The sequence below is a fragment of the Argentina silus genome, assembly GCF_951799395.1.
Source record: "Argentina silus genome assembly, chromosome: 9".
NCBI classification, from domain to species: Eukaryota; Metazoa; Chordata; class Actinopteri; order Argentiniformes; family Argentinidae; genus Argentina; species Argentina silus.
The window spans coordinates 22,360,110-22,380,109 of record NC_139663.1 but is presented as its reverse complement, the minus strand read 5'-3'; the positions used below and the strand labels follow the sequence as shown (position 1 = coordinate 22,380,109).

At 42.3% G+C, this 20,000-nt stretch overlaps 4 protein-coding genes across 4 annotated transcripts in view; 3 read left to right on the top strand and 1 right to left on the bottom strand.

Annotated features, from left to right (window-relative positions):
- Positions 1-20,000, bottom strand: part of tbc1d16 (TBC1 domain family, member 16) — a gene marked incomplete at its 3' end in the record, with an annotated part of 41,561 nt that overhangs the window by 10,646 nt on the left and 10,915 nt on the right. The window contains exon 5 of the mRNA XM_083677830.1: positions 87-284. Within this exon, the coding sequence (XP_083533956.1) occupies positions 87-284 (198 nt within the window). The remainder of the gene's footprint in view (positions 1-86; positions 285-20,000) is intronic.
- On the top strand, positions 939-7,535 carry LOC310809224 (uncharacterized protein; the record flags this gene model as incomplete). Its single annotated transcript, XM_083676418.1, has 13 exons — positions 939-1,343; positions 1,683-1,778; positions 2,005-2,247; positions 2,348-2,370; positions 2,454-2,572; positions 2,739-3,276; positions 3,776-3,786; positions 4,642-5,084; positions 5,431-5,526; positions 5,777-6,007; positions 6,100-6,122; positions 6,206-6,324; positions 6,500-7,535. The coding sequence occupies 13 exons, from the start codon at positions 939-941 to the stop codon at positions 7,048-7,050; spliced, it is 2,898 nt and encodes a 965-aa protein (XP_083532544.1). The 3' UTR covers positions 7,051-7,535.
- On the top strand, positions 8,215-19,916 carry LOC310809223 (uncharacterized protein). Its single transcript, XM_083676417.1, has 13 exons — positions 8,215-8,837; positions 9,179-9,274; positions 9,531-9,761; positions 9,859-9,881; positions 9,965-10,083; positions 10,259-10,805; positions 15,797-15,807; positions 16,638-17,083; positions 17,430-17,525; positions 17,785-18,015; positions 18,113-18,135; positions 18,219-18,337; positions 18,495-19,916. Exons 1-13 carry the CDS (start codon positions 8,433-8,435, stop codon positions 19,043-19,045), a joined length of 2,898 nt encoding a protein of 965 aa, XP_083532543.1. The 5' UTR covers positions 8,215-8,432; the 3' UTR covers positions 19,046-19,916.
- On the top strand, positions 12,341-15,797 carry LOC310810166 (E3 ubiquitin-protein ligase TRIM35-like). The gene is made up of 6 exons (XM_083677832.1): positions 12,341-12,964; positions 13,311-13,406; positions 13,666-13,896; positions 13,994-14,016; positions 14,100-14,218; positions 14,376-15,797. The coding sequence occupies exons 1-6, from the start codon at positions 12,557-12,559 to the stop codon at positions 14,924-14,926; spliced, it is 1,428 nt and encodes a 475-aa protein (XP_083533958.1). The 5' UTR covers positions 12,341-12,556; the 3' UTR covers positions 14,927-15,797.

Below are 20,000 nucleotides of genomic sequence, written 5' to 3'. Positions count from 1 at the left end.
TGAAAATTCCCCACCATCCCATCCCCTAGTCGTGAGTACAGCCAGACCACGTGACCTCTGTGACCCCGGCCTGACCCCAGTCTGACCTGAAGAAGAGGCGGAGCGACCTCATGTGACCCAGGTCTACCCGGAACACTCCGCACAGCTGCTCCAGCGCCAGCACCTTCTGCTGCTCCTCCCAACGCACGCCCTGCGATTGGCTGTTCTCTGAGGGGGCGTGGCTGTCCAGGCTGGAGGCGGAGCTGGCCGAGTGGGTCATGGAGTCGTCGCCACACAGATCCCGGCTGACAGGAAGGGGAGGAGTTGGAGTTCAGTGGTCGAAGCGTCAGGTAGAAGATTTAGGATTATATTATAGTCTAGGCAGCAGCAGGGTATATTATAGTCTAGGCAGCAGCAGGGTATATTATAGTCTAGGCAGCAGCAGGGTATATTATAGTCTAGGCAGCGTATATTATAGTCTAGGCAGCAGCAGGGTATATTATAGTCTAGGCAGCAGCAGGGTATATTATAGGTATGATGTACATTGCAGACTACAGACTGACGTAATATTGCATATAAAGTGCGAGTGAGCATGCCACACACACACACACGCACACACACACGCGCACACACACACGCACACACACACGCACACACACACGCACACACACACACCTGGTTTCCTGTGAACCACACCCTGAACCACCTGATGAGGGTAAAGTGCAGCTCAGAGTTGTAATGTTCAGCTCTGTCAGACTTACAACGCAGCAGTGGCAAGTTTACAGCAGGGAATAGCAAACAACTAAACCATTACAAGGACATCTACAATCAAAATAGCTATTTCCAAGTGCTGCTTCACTTTTTAGTGAAGTGTTTCTTTAAAAGCAGGAGAACTTTGTCAAAAGTTCAAGTAATCTCCAGAAGCTAGTACAGAAGAGGGACTGGCATCGTGTGAGAAAATGGCTGCTAAATTGTCTCTCCCAGAGGAGGATCTCTCCTGTCCTGTGTGCTGTGACATCTTTGAAGAACCTGTCGTCCTGTCATGTAGCCACAGCTTCTGTAAAGCCTGTCTACAGGAACACTGGAAACAGAATGAATATCGGGAATGTCCACTTTGTAGGAGAAGATCCTCGAAAGACAACCCTCCTCTTAACAGATCTCTAAAGAACCTGTGTGAGGCCTTCTTACAGGAGAGAAGTCAGAGAGCTGAGGCAGGGTCTGAGGAGCTGTGCAGTCTGCACGATGAGAAACTCAAGCTCTTCTGTCTGGAGGACAAACAGCTCTTCTGTTTGGTGTGTCAGGCCTCAAAGAAACACAAATCTCATGACTGTGTCCCAGTCGACGAGGCAGCACAGGAACATAAGGTAAACATCAATTAAATAGATACAATAAGATGACTATTTGAAATTCTGTGGCAGATAGTTAGCTGCGTCACTCGATGTTCTGCACATGCCGGTTGAAAAGTCAAAGGGTTGTTGTTTTCTTCACAATGATACAAATGAACGATCATTTCTGTTTTAATTTTACTCTGATTCATCCTTTTTTGTCTGAAATAAGAAACATAGTTTTGGCAATGCTGAGAGAATGCTTTTCTCTGACACAGACTATAAGGATTATGATAATGATTCATACAGAACTGTGGTCAACCAGATACTGTCAAATGAGTCCAGAAATCTCCTCAGTAAAGTTTTATCTCAATCCAGGAGGAACTCAAGACAGCTCTGAAACCCTTACAGGAGAAGCTGGAGGTCTTTAACAAAGTTAAACAAACCTGTGATGAAACATCAGAGCACATTAAGGTACTGTGTAACCGTGCAATCTGGTATATTCAGTGATGTGGTCTTCTCTTGTTCTGCTCAGTATTGGACACTGTTGACATCTAACTGATAGTCATGCATTTGCAACTCAAAATCATAAAGAGAGCAGCATACATTTAATCTAAACTTTGAATAATAATAATAATACAAAAGTTAAAGTAAAAATACTTAATGTATTATATGCTAGTAAAACTATGGTGATCATAAGATATATTCCGCTTGCTGTCTCCAGAGCCAGGCCCAGCACACAGAGAGACAGATTAAGGAGGGATTTGAGAAACTTCACCAGTTTCTACGAGAGGAAGAGGAGGCCAGGATAGCTGCACTGAGGGAGGAAGAGGAGCAGAAGAGTCAGATGATTGAGGGGCTGAACAGACAGATATCATCACTTTCAGACACAATCAGAGCCTTAGAGGAGGAGCTGAAAGCTGAAGACATCTCCTTCCTGCAGGTAAGGACTGCTTTCTCTCAAACAGAAATTGGAAATGTATTCAAAAACTGATTGATTATATCATGAGCACTGATGACTATTCTCCTCTGTTCCTCTCCAGAACTTCAAGGCCAGTAAGAAAAGGTAAGTGATCTGTCTCTTGTCTCTCTTCTCTGTGGTTCTGAACCCAAGTCCACAGCAGCACTGACTCCTGAATGTTCTTCCAGAGCCCAGTTCACACTGCCAGACCCAGAGAGGGTTTCAAGAGCGCTGATAGACGTGGCCAAACACCTGGGCAACCTGCAGTTCAGAGTCTGGCAGAAAATGAAGGGGATCGTGAAGCACGGTTAGTACTGAAGAGAATTGGATTAAGAATATCTATTAAATAGATTATTTGAATATGTTCATAGAAATACAACATTAATAAATAAATAATATATAATATATGTATAATATGTGTAATAAATAGTGTAGCGCATAATGTGTAGAAAGCATCTTTGTTTGTTTTGAAGCTCCTGTGATTCTGGACCCCAACACTGCAGCCCCATGGCTCTCTCTGTCTGATGACCTGACCAGTGTGAGACGTAGAGGGTCAAGGCAGCAGCTGCCTGACAACCCAGAACGGTTCATGAAGTATCTTAATGTTGTGGGATCTGAGGGGTTCATCTCAGGAAAGCACAGCTGGGAGGTGGAGGTGGGGGACCATCCTGGATGGAACATGGGTGTGGTTAAAGAGTCCAGTGACAGACAGGGGGAGGTAGACGCATCACCAAAGTATGGAACCTGGGCTATACGACAGAAGGATGGTAAGTATACAGATGGAATGTGTAATCCTCTCACTCTGAAGAGGAGACCCCAGAGGATCAGAGTACAGCTGGACTACAACAAGGGGGAGGTGTCCTTCTACGACCCTGAAGACAAGACACTCATCCACACTCATAAAGACACCTTCACTGAGAGACTGTTCCCCTGCTTCTCTATTGGACGAACTGGTGATGCTAAACACCCTGATCTACAGATCTGCCAATCAGAGGTGTCTCTGACCGTGATGTAATCCCAGTGAGGAGTGTATGAGTCTGTTTGTGAAACATGAGTCAAACATACTAATGCTTCTTCCTACCATTTTCAATAATTGATTGATTTATAATGACGATTGTGTCTTAAGTGGAGTTCGTTCAAAAAAATCCTAAAACTGTTTTTATTGTTTATTCAGCTTTTTTTTTTTTTTTTTTTTTCTTTTTTTTTTACTGTTGCCAATGAACTAAATGTGGTTCAGGGGCACGAAAGTGAGTCTTATGGTATTAGAATCACAAATATGAAAATATCAGAGCTGTTAAACTGTGAAGGCAATTTTTTATCATAACTTGTAGTGGTTATATTGCTGTGGGACAGTGTTGACATTACACTTACTTGCTTACTTTGCTTAAAAGTATGAATCCATATGGAACAGGCAGAATGTGATTCTTCTATGACTCGTGCTCTGCATTGGGAACATCTCCTCATGTGTAAATTGTGGTACATTTAATAAAAGCTCTTTTGCTGATCCCAGATCTGCTGTCGGTCAGTGTTTAGTGATTACCAAAACAACCTAATCCTACGTCATGGTGGGATGATCATACATGCATATCTATACATGGAGACAGGCACTATGCATGTTAGTAACCAGTGGTTAATATGAGGAGGCTAATCTAGGACTGTGTAAGGGGGGGGGGGGGGGGGGGGCATGCAGACACAAACACACCATCACCCACAGAGCTTTACACACACACACGCACGCACGCGCACACACACACACACACACACACACACACACACACGCACACACACACACACACACGCACACACACGCCGAAGGAGAAGCATTTTGAGAGACATGACTTGTTTAGTGATGGTGTGGCGTACAGCTTCAGGTCCATAAACACAATCATGAATCGGCCCCATGCCGGGAGAGACGGCAACTATTTTGATCCAATGTTGTATCATCCTAGCATATTCCTTGTTGTAACGTATGGGAAAATAATACCTGGGATCCATAGAGGCCCCAGGTTTTCCCTTGTTGACCTGATTTACCGCCTACTGGCTAATGTATCACATCACAGTCTATGGGTGAGGTCTGGTTAGAACAACGCTCTTTTAAGCTAAAGTTTCCACACATGCCACTCTCACACGATCAACCTGTCTACCTGGTTTCCTGTAAACCACACCTCTGAACAACCAGATGAGGGTGCATTGCAGCTCAGTTTTGTGATATTCAACTCGATCAGACTTACAGCACAGCAGTGGCAAGATTACAGCAGGAAATAGCAGAAGACTAAACCATTACAAGACAACACTATAAAACGTGGTTTCTGTGCTTCACCTTTTAGTGAAGTGTTTCTTTAAAAGCGGAAGAAGAAAAGTTCAAGTAATCTTCAGAAGCTCGTACAGAAGAGGGACTGGCATCGTGTGAGAAAATGGCTGCTAAATCGTCTCTCCCAGAGGAGGATCTCTCCTGTCCTGTGTGCTGTGACATCTTTGAAGAACCTGTCGTCCTGTCATGTAGCCACAGCTTCTGTAAAGCCTGTCTACAGGAACACTGGAAACAGAATGAATATCGGGAATGTCCAGTTTGTAGGAGAAGATCCTCGAAAGACAACCCTCCTCTTAACAGATCTCTAAAGAACCTGTGTGAGGCCTTCTTACAGGAGAGAAGTCAGAGAGCTGAGGCAGGGTCTGAGGAGCTGTGCAGTCTGCACGGTGAGAAACTCAAGCTCTTCTGTCTGGAGGACAAACAGCCGGTCTGTGTGGTGTGTCAGGCCTCAAAGAAACACAAATCTCATGACTGTGTCCCAGTAGACGAGGCAGCACAGGAACATAAGGTAAACATCAATTAAATAGATACAATAAGATGACTATTTGAAATTCTGTGGCAGATAGTTAGCTGTGTCACTGGATGTTATGCACATGCCGGTTGAAAGGATAAAGGGTTGTTGTTTTCTTCACAATGATACAAATGAACGATCATTTTTAGTTTCTGTTTTAATTTGACTCTGATTCATCCTTTTTTGTCTGAAATAAGAAACGTAGTTTTGGCAATGCTGAGAGAATGCTTTTCTCTCACACAGACTATAAGGATTATGATAATGATTCCTACAGAACTGTGGTAAACCAGATACTGTCAAATGAGTCCAGAAATATCCTCAGTAAAGTTTTCTCTCAATCCAGGAGGAACTCAAGACAGCTCTGAAACCCTTACAGGAGAAGCTGGAGGTCTTTAACAAAGTTAAACAAACCTGTGATAAAACATCAGAGCACATTAAGGTACTGTGTAACCGTGCAACCTGTTGTATTCAGTGATGTGGTCTTCTCTTGTTCTGCTCAGTATTGGACACTGTTGACATCTAACTGATAGTCATGCATTTGCAACTCAAAATCATAAAGAGAGCAGCATACATTTTACCTAAACTTTGAATAATAATAATAATACAAAAGTTAAAGTAAAAATACTTAATGTATTATATGCTAGTAAAACTATGGTGATCATAAGATATATTCCGCTTGCTGTCTCCAGAGCCAGGCCCAGCACACAGAGAGACAGATTAAGGAGGGGTTTGAGAAACTTCACCAGTTTCTACGAGAGGAAGAGGAGGCCAGGATAGCTGCACTGAGGGAGGAAGAGGAGCAGAAGAGTCAGATGATGAAGGAGAAGATTGAGGGGCTGAACAGACAGATATCATCACTTTCAGACACAATCAGAGCCTTAGAGGAGGAGCTGAAAGCTAAAGACATCTCCTTCCTGCAGGTAAGGACTGCTTTCTCAGACAGAAATGTTAAATTAATTTGAATTGTAGATTACTACAGCAGTGATGACTATTCTCCTCTGTTCCTCTCCAGAACTTCAAGGCCAGTAAGGAAAGGTAAGTGATCTGTCTCTTGTCTCTCTTCTCTGTGGTTCTGAACCCAAGCCCACAGCAGCACTGACTCCTGAATGTTCTTCCAGAGCCCAGTTCACACTGCCAGACCCAGAGAGGGTTTCAGGAGCGCTGATAGACGTGGCCAAACACCTGGGCAACCTGCAGTTCAGAGTCTGGGAGAAGATGAAGGGGATTGTCAAGCACGGTTAGTACTGACAAGAATTGGATTAAGAATAACTATCAAATGGATTATTTGAATATGTTGATAGAAATACAACATTAATAAATAAATAATATATAATATATATCATATATGTATAATATGTATAATAAATAGTGTAGTGCATAATGTGTAGAATGCATCTGTGTTTGTTTTGAAGCTCCTGTGATTCTGGACCCCAACACTGCAGCCCCCTCACTCTCTCTGTCTGATGATCTGACCAGTGTGAGACATAGAGGGTCAAGGCAGCAGCTGCCTGACAACCCAGAACGGTTCATGAAGTATCTTAATGTTGTGGGATCTGAGGGGTTTATCTCAGGAAAGCACAGCTGGGAGGTGGAGGTGGGGGACCATCCTGACTGGCTCATGGGTGTGGTTAAAGAGTCCAGTGACAGACAGGGGAAGGTAGACGCATCACCAGAGTATGGAACCTGGGCTATACGACAGATGGATGGTCAGTATAAAGATGTAATGTGTACAACCATCACTCTGAAGAGGAGACCCCAGAGGATCAGAGTACAGCTTAACTACAACAAGGGGGAGGTGTCCTTCTACGACCCTGAAGACAAGACACTCATCCACACTTATAAAGACACCTTCACTGAGAGACTGTTCCCCTACTTCTCGATTGGTCCAGCAGGTGATGCTAAACATCCTGATCTACAGATCTGCCAATCAGAGGTGTCTCTGACCATGATGTCACCGCAGTGAGGAGTGAATGAGTCTGTTTGTGAAACATGAGTCAAACATACTAATGCTTCTTCCTACCATTTTCAATAATTGATTGATTTATAATGATGATTGTGTCTTAAGAATGTGGAGTTCGTTCAAAAAAATCCTAAAACAGTTTTTATTGTTTATTCTGTTTTTTTTTTTTCTTTTTTCTTTTTTTTACTGTTGCCAATGAACTAAATGTGGTTCAGGGGCACGAAAGTGAGTCTTATGGTATTAGAATCACAAATATGAAAATATCAGAGCTGTTAAACTGTGAAGGCAATTTTTTATCCTAACTTGTAGTGGTTAGAATTGCTGTGGGACAGTGTTGACATTACACTTACTTGCTTACTTTGCTTAAAAGTATGAATCCAAATGGAACAGGCAGAATGTGATTCTTCTATGACTCGTGCTCTGCATTGGGAACATCTCCTCATGTGTAAATTGTGGTACATTTAATAAAAGCTCTTTTTCTGATCCCAGATCTGCTGTCGGTCAGTGTTTAGTGATTACCAAAACAACCTAATCCTACGTCATGGTGGGATGATCATACATGCATATCTATACATGGAGACAGGCACTATGCATGTTAGTAACCAGTGGTTAATATGAGGAGGCTAATCTAGGACTGTGTAAGGGGGGGTGGGGGGGGGGCATGCAGACACAAACACACCATCACCCACAGAGCTTTACACACACGCACGCACGCACGCACACACACACGCACACACGCACGTACACACCTGCACACACACTCCGAAGGAGAAGCATTTTGAGAGACATGACTTGTTTAGTGATGGTGTGGCGTACAGCTTCAGGTCCATAAACACAATCATGAATCAGCCCCATGCCGGGAGAGACGGCAACCATTTTGATCCAATGTTGTATCATCCTATCATATTCCTTGTTGTAACGTATGGGAAAATAATACCTGGGATACATATAGGCCCCAGGTTTTCCCTTGTTGACCTGATTTACCGCCTACTGGCTAATGTATCACATCACAGTCTATGGGTGAGGTCTGGTTAGAACAACGCTCTTTTAAGCTAAAGTTGCCACACCTGCCACACATGCCACACATGCCACTCTCACACGATCAACCTGTCTACCTGGTTTCCTGTAAACCACACCTCTGAACAACCAGATGAGGGGGCATTGCAGCTCAGTGTTGTGATGTTCAACTCGATCAAACTTACAACACAGCAGTGGCAAGATTACAGCAGGGAATAGCAGAAGACTAAACCATTACAAGACAACACTATCAAAAGTGGTTTCTCTGCTTCACCTTTTAGTGAAGTGTTTCTTTAAAAGCGGAAGAAGAAAAGTTCAAGTAATCTTCAGAAGCTCGTACAGAAGAGGGACTGGCATCGTGTGAGAAAATGGCTGCTAAATCGTCTCTCCCAGAAGAGAATCTCTCCTGTCCTGTGTGCCATGACATCTTTAAAGAACCTGTCGTCCTGTCATGTAGCCACAGCTTCTGTAAAGCCTGTCTGCAGGAATACTGGAAACAGAAGGTATCTCAGGAATGTCCAGTTTGTAGGAGAAGATCCTCGAAAGATAACCCTCCCCTTTGCCTCTCTCTAAAGAACCTGTGTGAGGCCATCATACAGGAGAGAAGTCAGAGAGCTGAGGCAGGGTCTGAGGAGCTGTGCAGTCTGCACGGTGAGAAACTCAAGCTCTTCTGTCTGGAGGATAAACAGCCCATCTGTGTGGTGTGTCAGGCCTCAAAGGAACACAAATCTCATGACTGTGTCCCAGTAGACGAGGCAGCACAGGAACATAAGGTAAACATCAATTAAATAGATACAATAAGATGACTGTTTGAAATTCTGGGGCAGATAGTTAGCTGTGTTACTCGATGTTCTGCACATGCCGGTTGAAAAGATAAAGTGTTGTTTTCTTCACAATGATACAAATGAACGATCATTTTTAGTTTCTGTTTTAATTTTACTCTGATTCATCCTTTTTTGTCTGAAATAAGAAACGTAGTTTTGGCAATGCTGAGAGAATGCTTTTCTCTGACGGACTATAAGGATTATGATAATGATTCCTACAGAACTGCGGTAAACCAGATACTGTCAAATGTGTCCAGAAATCTCCTCAGTAAAGTTTTATCTCAATCCAGGAGGAACTCAAGACAGCTCTGAAACCCTTACAGGAGAAGCTGGAGGTCTTTAACAAAGTTAAACAAACCTGTGATGAAACATCAGAGCACATTAAGGTACTGTGTAACCGTGCAACCTGGTGTATTCAGTGATGTGGTCTTCTCTTGTTCTGCTCAGTATTGGACACTGTTGACATCTAACTGATAGTCATGCATTTGCAACTCAAAATCATAAGGGGGGCAATATACATTTTACCTAAACTTTGAACAATAATAATAATAATAATACAAAAGTTAAAGTAAAAATACTTAATGTATTATATGGTAATAAAACTAAGGTGATCATAAGATATATTCCCCTTTCTGTCTCCAGAGCCAGGCCCAACACACAGAGAGACAGATTAAGGAGGGGTTTGAGAAACTTCACCAGATTCTACGAGAGGAAGAGGAGGCCAGGATAGCTGCACTGAGGGAGGAAGAGGAGCAGAAGAGTCAGATGATGAAGGAGAAGATTGAGGGGCTGAACAGACAGATATCATCACTTTCAGACACAATCGGAGCCTTAGAGGAGGAGCTGAAAGCTGAAGACATCTCCTTCCTGCAGGTAAGGACTGCTTTCTCTCAGACAGAAATTGTAAATGTATTCAAAGGTTTGTAGATCACAACAGCAGTGATGACTATTCTCCTCTGTTCCTCTCCAGAACTTCAAGACCAGTAAGGAAAGGTAAGTGATCTGTCTCTTGTCTCTCTTCTCTGTGGTTCTGAACCCAAGCCCACAGCAGTACTGACTCCTGAATGTTCTTCCAGAGCCCAGTTCACACTGCCAGTCCCAAAGAAGGTTTCAGGAGCGCTGATAGACGTGGCCAAACACCTGGGCAACCTGCAGTTCAGAGTCTGGGAGAAGATGCAGGGGATTGTCAAACACGGTTAGTACTGACCAGAAATGGATTAAGAATAACTATCAAATAGATTATTTGAATATGTTAATAGAAATACAACATTAATAAAGAAATAATATATAATATTCACAATATATGTATAAAATGTATAATAAATAGTACAGTGCATAATGTGTAGAATGCATCTGTGTTTGTTTTGAAGCTCCTGTGATTCTGGACCCCAACACTGCTCATTCCTCAATCTCTCTGTCTGATGATCTGACCAGTGTGAGATGTAGAGAGTCAATGCAGCAGCTGCCTGACAACCCAGAACGGTTCATGAAGTATCTTAATGTTATGGGCTCTGAGGGGTTCATCTCAGGAAAGCACAGCTGGGAGGTGGAGATGGGGGACCATCCTGTCTGGCTCATGGGTGTGGTTAAAGAGTCCAGTGACAGACAGGGGGAGGTAGACGCATCACCAAAGTATGGAACCTGGGCTATACGACTGAAGGATGGTAAGTATACAGATGGAATGTGTAATCCTCTCACTCTGAAGAGGAGACCCCAGAGGATCAGAGTACAGCTGGACTACAACAAGGGGGAGGTGTCCTTCTACGACCCTGAAGACAAGACACTCATCCACACTCATAAAGACACCTTCACTGAGAGACTGTTCCCCTGCTTCTCTATTGGACGAACTGGTGATGCTAAACACCCTGATCTACAGATCTGCCAATCAGAGGTGTCTCTGACCGTGATGTCATCCCAGTGAGGAGTGTATGAGTTATACTTTTATTCTTTTTTTCCTTTTTTTTTTATATTTTCCTTTTTCTTATAATTTACAAGTGATTGATTGATCTGATTTGACAACTAACATTTGATTTGATTGATTTATGTTCATGATTGTGTCTCATGACTGTGGAAGGTTTTTTCATGTCTCACTGGTTGGTTGTGGTTATTGTAGGTGAATGTATTTTTACTGCTGCCAATTAACTAAAGGCTTCTCAGGGCCGCCAAAGTGAGGCTCATGGTTGTAGAATCACAAATATGAAAATATGAAAATAAGATCATTTATATGAAAGGATGCTTTGTTATTAACAGTTCATATCATTGCCAATCCTTCTTATTGTAACTGCCAACCTACGGAATAAGGCTCTACAGTTTGTGTTCAGTAAACATGAGTCAAATGTACTTCTATTTTCTCCTGTAGATATCAAATGATTGATTGATTGATTTATATTCAAGATTGTGTCTTATGATAGTGGAAGTTAATTATTTTATTTCTCACTACAATGTTTATTGTTTAACCTGTTTATTGTGAATGCTTGTTTCTTTCTTTACTGCTGCCAATTAACTCCATGTTGCCCAGGGGCACCAAAGTGAGTCTTATGGTATTATAATCACAAATATGAAAATATCAGGCCTGTCAAACTGTGAAGGCATTTTTTTATCATAACTTGTAGTGGTTATATTGCTGTGGGACAGTGTTGACATTACACTTACTTGCTTACTTTGCTTAAAAGTATGAATCCAAATGGAACAGGCAGAATGTGATTCTTCTATGACTCGTGCTCTGCATTGGGAAGATCTCGTCATGTGTAAATTGTGGTACATTTAATAAAAGCTCTTTTGCTGATCCCAGATCTGCTGTCAGTCAGTGTTTAGTGATTACCAAAACAACCTAATCCTACGTCATGGTGGGATGATCATACATGCATATCTATACATGGAGACAGGCACTATGCATGTTAGTAACCAGTGGTTAATATGAGGAGGCTAATCTAGGACTGTGTAAGGGGGGGGGGGGGGCATGCAGACACAAACACACCGTCACCCACAGAGCTTTACACACACACACGCACACACGCACGTACACACACGCACGCACGCACACGCACACACACTCCGAAGGAGAAGCATTGTGAGAGACATGACTTGTTTAGTGATGGTGTGGCGTACAGCTTCAGGTCCATAAACACAATCATGAATCGGCCCCATGCCGGGAGAGACAGCAACCATTTTGATCCAATGTTGTATCATCCTATCATATTCCTTGTTGTAACATATGGGAAAATAATACCTGGGATCCATAGAGGCCCCAGGTTTTCCCTTGTTGACCTGATTTACTGCCTACTGGCTAATGTATCACATCACAGTCTATGGGTGAGGTCTGGTTAGAACAACGCTCTTTTAAGCTAAAGTTGCCACACATGCCACACATGCCACTCTCACACGATCAACCTGTCTACCTGGTTTCCTGTAAACCACACCTCTGAACAAACAGATGAGGGGGCATTGCAGCTCAGTGTTGTGATATTCAACTCGATCAGACTTACAACACAGCAGTGGCAAGATTACAGCAGGGAATAGCAGAAGACTAAACCATTACAAGACAACACTATCAAAAGTGGTTTCTCTGCTTCACCTTTTAGTGAAGTGTTTCTTTAAAAGCGGAAGAAGAAAAGTTCAAGTAATCTTCAGAAGCTCGTACAGAAGAGGGACTGGTATCGTGTGAGAAAATGGCTGCTAAATCGTCTCTCCCAGAGGAGGATCTCTCCTGTCCTGTGTGCTGTGACATCTTTAAAGAACCTGTCGTCCTGTCATGTGGCCACAGCTTCTGTAAAGTCTGTCTACAGGAATACTGGAAACAGAATGAATGTCGGGAATGTCCAGTTTGTAGGAGAAGATCCTCAATGCACGAGCCTATTTACTTTAGCCTCTCTCTAAAGAACCTGTGTGAGGCCTTCTTACAGGAGAGAAGTCAGAGAGCTGAGGCAGGGTCTGAGGAGCTGTGCAGTCTGCACGGTGAGAAACTCAAGCTCTTCTGTCTGGAGGACAAACAGCCGGTCTGTGTGGTGTGTCAGGCCTCAAAGAAACACAAATCTCATGACTGTGTCCCAGTAGACGAGGCAGCACAGGAACATAAGGTAAACATCAATTAAATAGATACAATAAGATGACTATTTGAAATTCTGTGGCAGATAGTTAGCTGTGTCACTGGATGTTATGCACATGCCGGTTGAAAGGATAAAGGGTTGTTGTTTTCTTCACAATGATACAAATGAACGATCATTTTTAGTTTCTGTTTTAATTTTACTCTGATTCATCCTTTTTTGTCTGAAATAAGAAACGTAGTTTTGGCAATGCTGAGAGAATGCTTTTCTCTCACACAGACTATAAGGATTATGATAATGATTCCTACAGAACTGTGGTAAACCAGATACTGTCAAATGAGTCCAGAAATCTCCTCAGTAAAGTTTTGTCTCAATCCAGGAGGAATTCAAGACAGCTCTGAAACCCTTACAGGAGAAGCTGGAGGTCTTTAACAAAGTTAAACAAACCTGTGATGAAACATCAGAGCACATTAAGGTACTGTGTAACCGTGCAACCTGGTGTATTCAGTGATGTGGTCTTCTCTTGTTCTGCTCAGTATTGGACACTGTTGACATCTAACTGATAGTCATGCATTTGCAACTCAAAATCGTAAAGAGAGCAGCATACATTTTACCTAAACTTTGAATAATAATAATAATAATAATAATAAAAAAGTTAAAGTAAAAATACTTAATGTATTATATGGTAATAAAACTAAGGTGATCATAAGATATATTCCCCTGGCTGTCTCCAGAGCCAGGCCCAGCACACAGAGAGACAGATTAAGGAGGGGTTTGAGAAACTTCACCAGTTTCTACGAGAGGAAGAGGAGGCCAGGATAGCTGCACTGAGGGAGGAAGAGGAGCAGAAGAGTCAGATGATGAAGGAGAAGATTGAGGGGCTGAACAGACAGATATCATCACTTTCAGACACAATCAGAGTCTTAGAGGAGGAGCTGAAAGCTGAAGACATCTCCTCCCTGCAGGTAAGGACTGCTTTCTCTCAGACAGAAATGTTAAATTAATTAGAAGGCTTGTAGATTACGACAGCAGTGATGACTATTCTCCTCTGTTCCTCTCCAGAACTTCAAGACCAGTAAGGAAAGGTAAGTGATCTGTCTCTTGTCTCTCTTCTCTGTGGTTCTGAACCCAAGCCCACAGCAGCACTGACTCCTGAATGTTCTTCCAGAGCCCAGTTCACACTGCCAGACCCAGAGAGGGTTTCAGGAGCGCTGATAGACGTGGCCAAACACCTGGGCAACCTGCAGTTCAGAGTCTGGGAGAAGATGCAGGGGATTGTGAAGCACGGTTAGTACTGACAAGAATTGGATTAAGAATAACTATCAAATGGATGATTTGAATATGTTCATAGAAATACAACATTAATAAATAAATAATATATTATATAAGTAGAATAAATAGTACAGTGCATAATGTGTAGAATGCATCTGTGTTTGTTTTGAAGCTCCTGTGATTCTGGACCCCAACACTGCAAACCCCTCACTCTCTCTGTCTGATGATCTGACCAGTGTGAGACAGGAAGGCCCATGGCAGCAGGTCCCTGACAACCCAGAACGGTTCATGAAGTATGCAAATGTTGTGGGCTCTGAGGGGTTCATCTCAGGAAAGCACAGCTGGGAGGTGGAGGTGGGGGACCATCCTGACTGGCTCATGGGTGTGGTTAATGAGTCCAGTGACAGACAGGGGGAGGTAGACGCATCACCAGAGTATGGAATCTGGGCTATAGTACAGAGGGATGGTAAGTATAAAGATGTAATGAGTAAAACTCTCACTCTGAAGAGGAGACCCCAGAGGATCAGAGTACAGCTGGACTACAACAAGGGGGAGGTGTCCTTCTACGACCCTGAAGACAAGACACTCATCCACACTTATAAAGCCAACTTCACTGAGAGACTGTTCCCCTACTTCGGTATTGGACAAGCTGGTGATGCTAAACATCCTGATCTACAGATCTGCCAATCAGAGGTGTCTCTGACCGTGATGTCATCCCAGTGAGGAGTGTATGAGTTATACTTTTATTCTTTTTTTCCTTTTTTTTTTATATTTTCCTTTTTCTTATAATTTACAAGTGATTGATTGATCTGATTTGACAACTAACATTTGATTTGATTGATTTATGTTCATGATTGTGTCTCATGACTGTGGAAGGTTTTTTCATGTCTCACTGGTTGGTTGTGGTTATTGTAGGTGAATGTATTTTTACTGCTGCCAATGAACTAAAGGCTTCTCAGGGCCGCCAAAGTGAGGCTCATGGTTGTAGAATCACAAATATGAAAATATGAAAATAAGATCATTTATATGAAAGGATGCTTTGTTATTAACAGTTCATATCATTGCCAATCCTTCTTATTGTAACTGCCAACCTACGGAATAAGGCTCTACAGTTTGTGTTCAGTAAACATGAGTCAAATGTACTTCTATTTTCTCCTGTAGATATCAAATGATTGATTGATTGATTTATATTCAAGATTGTGTCTTATGATAGTGGAAGTTAATTATTTTATTTCTCACTACAATGTTTATTGTTTAACCTGTTTATTGTGAATGCTTGTTTCTTTCTTTACTGCTGCCAATTAACTCCATGTTGCCCAGGGGCACCAAAGTGAGTCTTATGGTATTATAATCACAAATATGAAAATATCAGGCCTGTCAAACTGTGAAGGCATTTTTTTATCATAACTTGTAGTGGTTATATTGCTGTGGGACAGTGTTGACATTACACTTACTTGCTTACTTTGCTTAAAAGTATGAATCCAAATGGAACAGGCAGAATGTGATTCTTCTATGACTCGTGCTCTGCATTGGGAAGATCTCGTCATGTGTAAATTGTGGTACATTTAATAAAAGCTCTTTTGCTGATCCCAGATCTGCTGTCAGTCAGTGTTTAGTGATTACCAAAACAACCTAATCCTACGTCATGGTGGGATGATCATACATGCATATCTATACATGGAGACAGGCACTATGCATGTTAGTAACCAGTGGTTAATATGAGGAGGCTAATCTAGGACTGTGTAAGGGGGGGGGGGGGGGGCATGCAGACACAAACACACCGTCACCCACAGAGCTTTACACACACACACGCACACACGCACGTACACACACGCACGCACGCACACGCACACACACTCCGAAGGAGAAGCATTGTGAGAGACATGACTTGTTTAGTGATGGTGTGGCGTACAGCTTCAGGTCCATAAACACAATCATGAATCGGCCCCATGCCGGGAGAGACAGCAACCATTTTGATCCAATGTTGTATCATCCTATCATATTCCTTGTTGTAACATATGGGAAAATAATACCTGGGATCCATAGAGGCCCCAGGTTTTCCCTTGTTGACCTGATTTACTGCCTACTGGCTAATGTATCACATCACAGTCTATGGGTGAGGTCTGGTTAGAACAACGCTCTTTTAAGCTAAAGTTGCCACACATGCCACACATGCCACTCTCACACGATCAACCTGTCTACCTGGTTTCCTGTAAACCACACCTCTGAACAAACAGATGAGGGGGCATTGCAGCTCAGTGTTGTGATATTCAACTCGATCAGACTTACAACACAGCAGTGGCAAGATTACAGCAGGGAATAGCAGAAGACTAAACCATTACAAGACAACACTATCAAAAGTGGTTTCTCTGCTTCACCTTTTAGTGAAGTGTTTCTTTAAAAGCGGAAGAAGAAAAGTTCAAGTAATCTTCAGAAGCTCGTACAGAAGAGGGACTGGTATCGTGTGAGAAAATGGCTGCTAAATCGTCTCTCCCAGAGGAGGATCTCTCCTGTCCTGTGTGCTGTGACATCTTTAAAGAACCTGTCGTCCTGTCATGTGGCCACAGCTTCTGTAAAGTCTGTCTACAGGAATACTGGAAACAGAATGAATGTCGGGAATGTCCAGTTTGTAGGAGAAGATCCTCAATGCACGAGCCTATTTACTTTAGCCTCTCTCTAAAGAACCTGTGTGAGGCCTTCTTACAGGAGAGAAGTCAGAGAGCTGAGGCAGGGTCTGAGGAGCTGTGCAGTCTGCACGGTGAGAAACTCAAGCTCTTCTGTCTGGAGGACAAACAGCCGGTCTGTGTGGTGTGTCAGGCCTCAAAGAAACACAAATCTCATGACTGTGTCCCAGTAGACGAGGCAGCACAGGAACATAAGGTAAACATCAATTAAATAGATACAATAAGATGACTATTTGAAATTCTGTGGCAGATAGTTAGCTGTGTCACTGGATGTTATGCACATGCCGGTTGAAAGGATAAAGGGTTGTTGTTTTCTTCACAATGATACAAATGAACGATCATTTTTAGTTTCTGTTTTAATTTGACTCTGATTCATCCTTTTTTGTCTGAAATAAGAAACGTAGTTTTGGCAATGCTGAGAGAATGCTTTTCTCTCACACAGACTATAAGGATTATGATAATGATTCCTACAGAACTGTGGTAAACCAGATACTGTCAAATGAGTCCAGAAATCTCCTCAGTAAAGTTTTGTCTCAATCCAGGAGGAATTCAAGACAGCTCTGAAACCCTTACAGGAGAAGCTGGAGGTCTTTAACAAAGTTAAACAAACCTGTGATGAAACATCAGAGCACATTAAGGTACTGTGTAACCGTGCAACCTGGTGTATTCAGTGATGTGGTCTTCTCTTGTTCTGCTCAGTATTGGACACTGTTGACATCTAACTGATAGTCATGCATTTGCAACTCAAAATCGTAAAGAGAGCAGCATACATTTTACCTAAACTTTGAATAATAATAATAATAATAATAATAAAAAAGTTAAAGTAAAAATACTTAATGTATTATATGGTAATAAAACTAAGGTGATCATAAGATATATTCCCCTGGCTGTCTCCAGAGCCAGGCCCAGCACACAGAGAGACAGATTAAGGAGGGGTTTGAGAAACTTCACCAGTTTCTACGAGAGGAAGAGGAGGCCAGGATAGCTGCACTGAGGGAGGAAGAGGAGCAGAAGAGTCAGATGATGAAGGAGAAGATTGAGGGGCTGAACAGACAGATATCATCACTTTCAGACACAATCAGAGTCTTAGAGGAGGAGCTGAAAGCTGAAGACATCTCCTCCCTGCAGGTAAGGACTGCTTTCTCTCAGACAGAAATGTTAAATTAATTAGAAGGCTTGTAGATTACGACAGCAGTGATGACTATTCTCCTCTGTTCCTCTCCAGAACTTCAAGACCAGTAAGGAAAGGTAAGTGATCTGTCTCTTGTCTCTCTTCTCTGTGGTTCTGAACCCAAGCCCACAGCAGCACTGACTCCTGAATGTTCTTCCAGAGCCCAGTTCACACTGCCAGACCCAGAGAGGGTTTCAGGAGCGCTGATAGACGTGGCCAAACACCTGGGCAACCTGCAGTTCAGAGTCTGGGAGAAGATGCAGGGGATTGTGAAGCACGGTTAGTACTGACAAGAATTGGATTAAGAATAACTATCAAATGGATGATTTGAATATGTTCATAGAAATACAACATTAATAAATAAATAATATATTATATAAGTAGAATAAATAGTACAGTGCATAATGTGTAGAATGCATCTGTGTTTGTTTTGAAGCTCCTGTGATTCTGGACCCCAACACTGCAAACCCCTCACTCTCTCTGTCTGATGATCTGACCAGTGTGAGACAGGAAGGCCCATGGCAGCAGGTCCCTGACAACCCAGAACGGTTCATGAAGTATGCAAATGTTGTGGGCTCTGAGGGGTTCATCTCAGGAAAGCACAGCTGGGAGGTGGAGGTGGGGGACCATCCTGACTGGCTCATGGGTGTGGTTAATGAGTCCAGTGACAGACAGGGGGAGGTAGACGCATCACCAGAGTATGGAATCTGGGCTATAGTACAGAGGGATGGTAAGTATAAAGATGTAATGAGTAAAACTCTCACTCTGAAGAGGAGACCCCAGAGGATCAGAGTACAGCTGGACTACAACAAGGGGGAGGTGTCCTTCTACGACCCTGAAGACAAGACACTCATCCACACTTATAAAGCCAACTTCACTGAGAGACTGTTCCCCTACTTCGGTATTGGACAAGCTGGTGATGCTAAACATCCTGATCTACAGATCTGCCAATCAGAGGTGTCTCTGACCGTGATGTCATCCCAGTGAGGAGTGTATGAGTTATACTTTTATTCTTTTTTTCCTTTTTTTTTTATATTTTCCTTTTTCTTATAATTTACAAGTGATTGATTGATCTGATTTGACAACTAACATTTGATTTGATTGATTTATGTTCATGATTGTGTCTCATGACTGTGGAAGGTTTTTTCATGTCTCACTGGTTGGTTGTGGTTATTGTAGGTGAATGTATTTTTACTGCTGCCAATTAACTAAAGGCTTCTCAGGGCCGCCAAAGTGAGGCTCATGGTTGTAGAATCACAAATATGAAAATATGAAAATAAGATCATTTATATGAAAGGATGCTTTGTTATTAACAGTTCATATCATTGCCAATCCTTCTTATTGTAACTGCCAACCTACGGAATAAGGCTCTACAGTTTGTGTTCAGTAAACATGAGTCAAATGTACTTCTATTTTCTCCTGTAGATATCAAATGATTGATTGATTGATTTATATTCAAGATTGTGTCTTATGATAGTGGAAGTTAATTATTTTATTTCTCACTACAATGTTTATTGTTTAACCTGTTTATTGTGAATGCTTGTTTCTTTCTTTACTGCTGCCAATTAACTCCATGTTGCCCAGGGGCACCAAAGTGAGTCTTATGGTATTATAATCACAAATATGAAAATATCAGGCCTGTCAAACTGTGAAGGCATTTTTTTATCATAACTTGTAGTGGTTATATTGCTGTGGGACAGTGTTGACATTACACTTACTTGCTTACTTTGCTTAAAAGTATGAATCCAAATGGAACAGGCAGAATGTGATTCTTCTATGACTCGTGCTCTGCATTGGGAAGATCTCGTCATGTGTAAATTGTGGTACATTTAATAAAAGCTCTTTTGCTGATCCCAGATCTGCTGTCAGTCAGTGTTTAGTGATTACCAAAACAACCTAATCCTACGTCATGGTGGGATGATCATACATGCATATCTATACA

Excerpts from the sequence above, each read along its gene's own strand:
- LOC310810166 (XM_083677832.1), top strand. The coding sequence starts at position 12,557 with ATGGCTGCTAAATCGTCTCTCCCAGAGGAGGATCTCTCCTGTCCTGTG. Across the intron at positions 13,897-13,993 it reads AAGACATCTCCTCCCTGCAG|AACTTCAAGACCAGTAAGGA; the intron begins GTAAGGACTGCT and ends GTTCCTCTCCAG. Across the intron at positions 14,219-14,375 it reads GCAGGGGATTGTGAAGCACG|CTCCTGTGATTCTGGACCCC; the intron begins GTTAGTACTGAC and ends TTTGTTTTGAAG.
- LOC310809223 (XM_083676417.1), top strand. The coding sequence starts at position 8,433 with ATGGCTGCTAAATCGTCTCTCCCAGAAGAGAATCTCTCCTGTCCTGTG. Across the intron at positions 17,084-17,429 it reads AGGCAGCACAGGAACATAAG|GAGGAATTCAAGACAGCTCT; the intron begins GTAAACATCAAT and ends GTCTCAATCCAG. Across the intron at positions 18,136-18,218 it reads TTCAAGACCAGTAAGGAAAG|AGCCCAGTTCACACTGCCAG; the intron begins GTAAGTGATCTG and ends ATGTTCTTCCAG.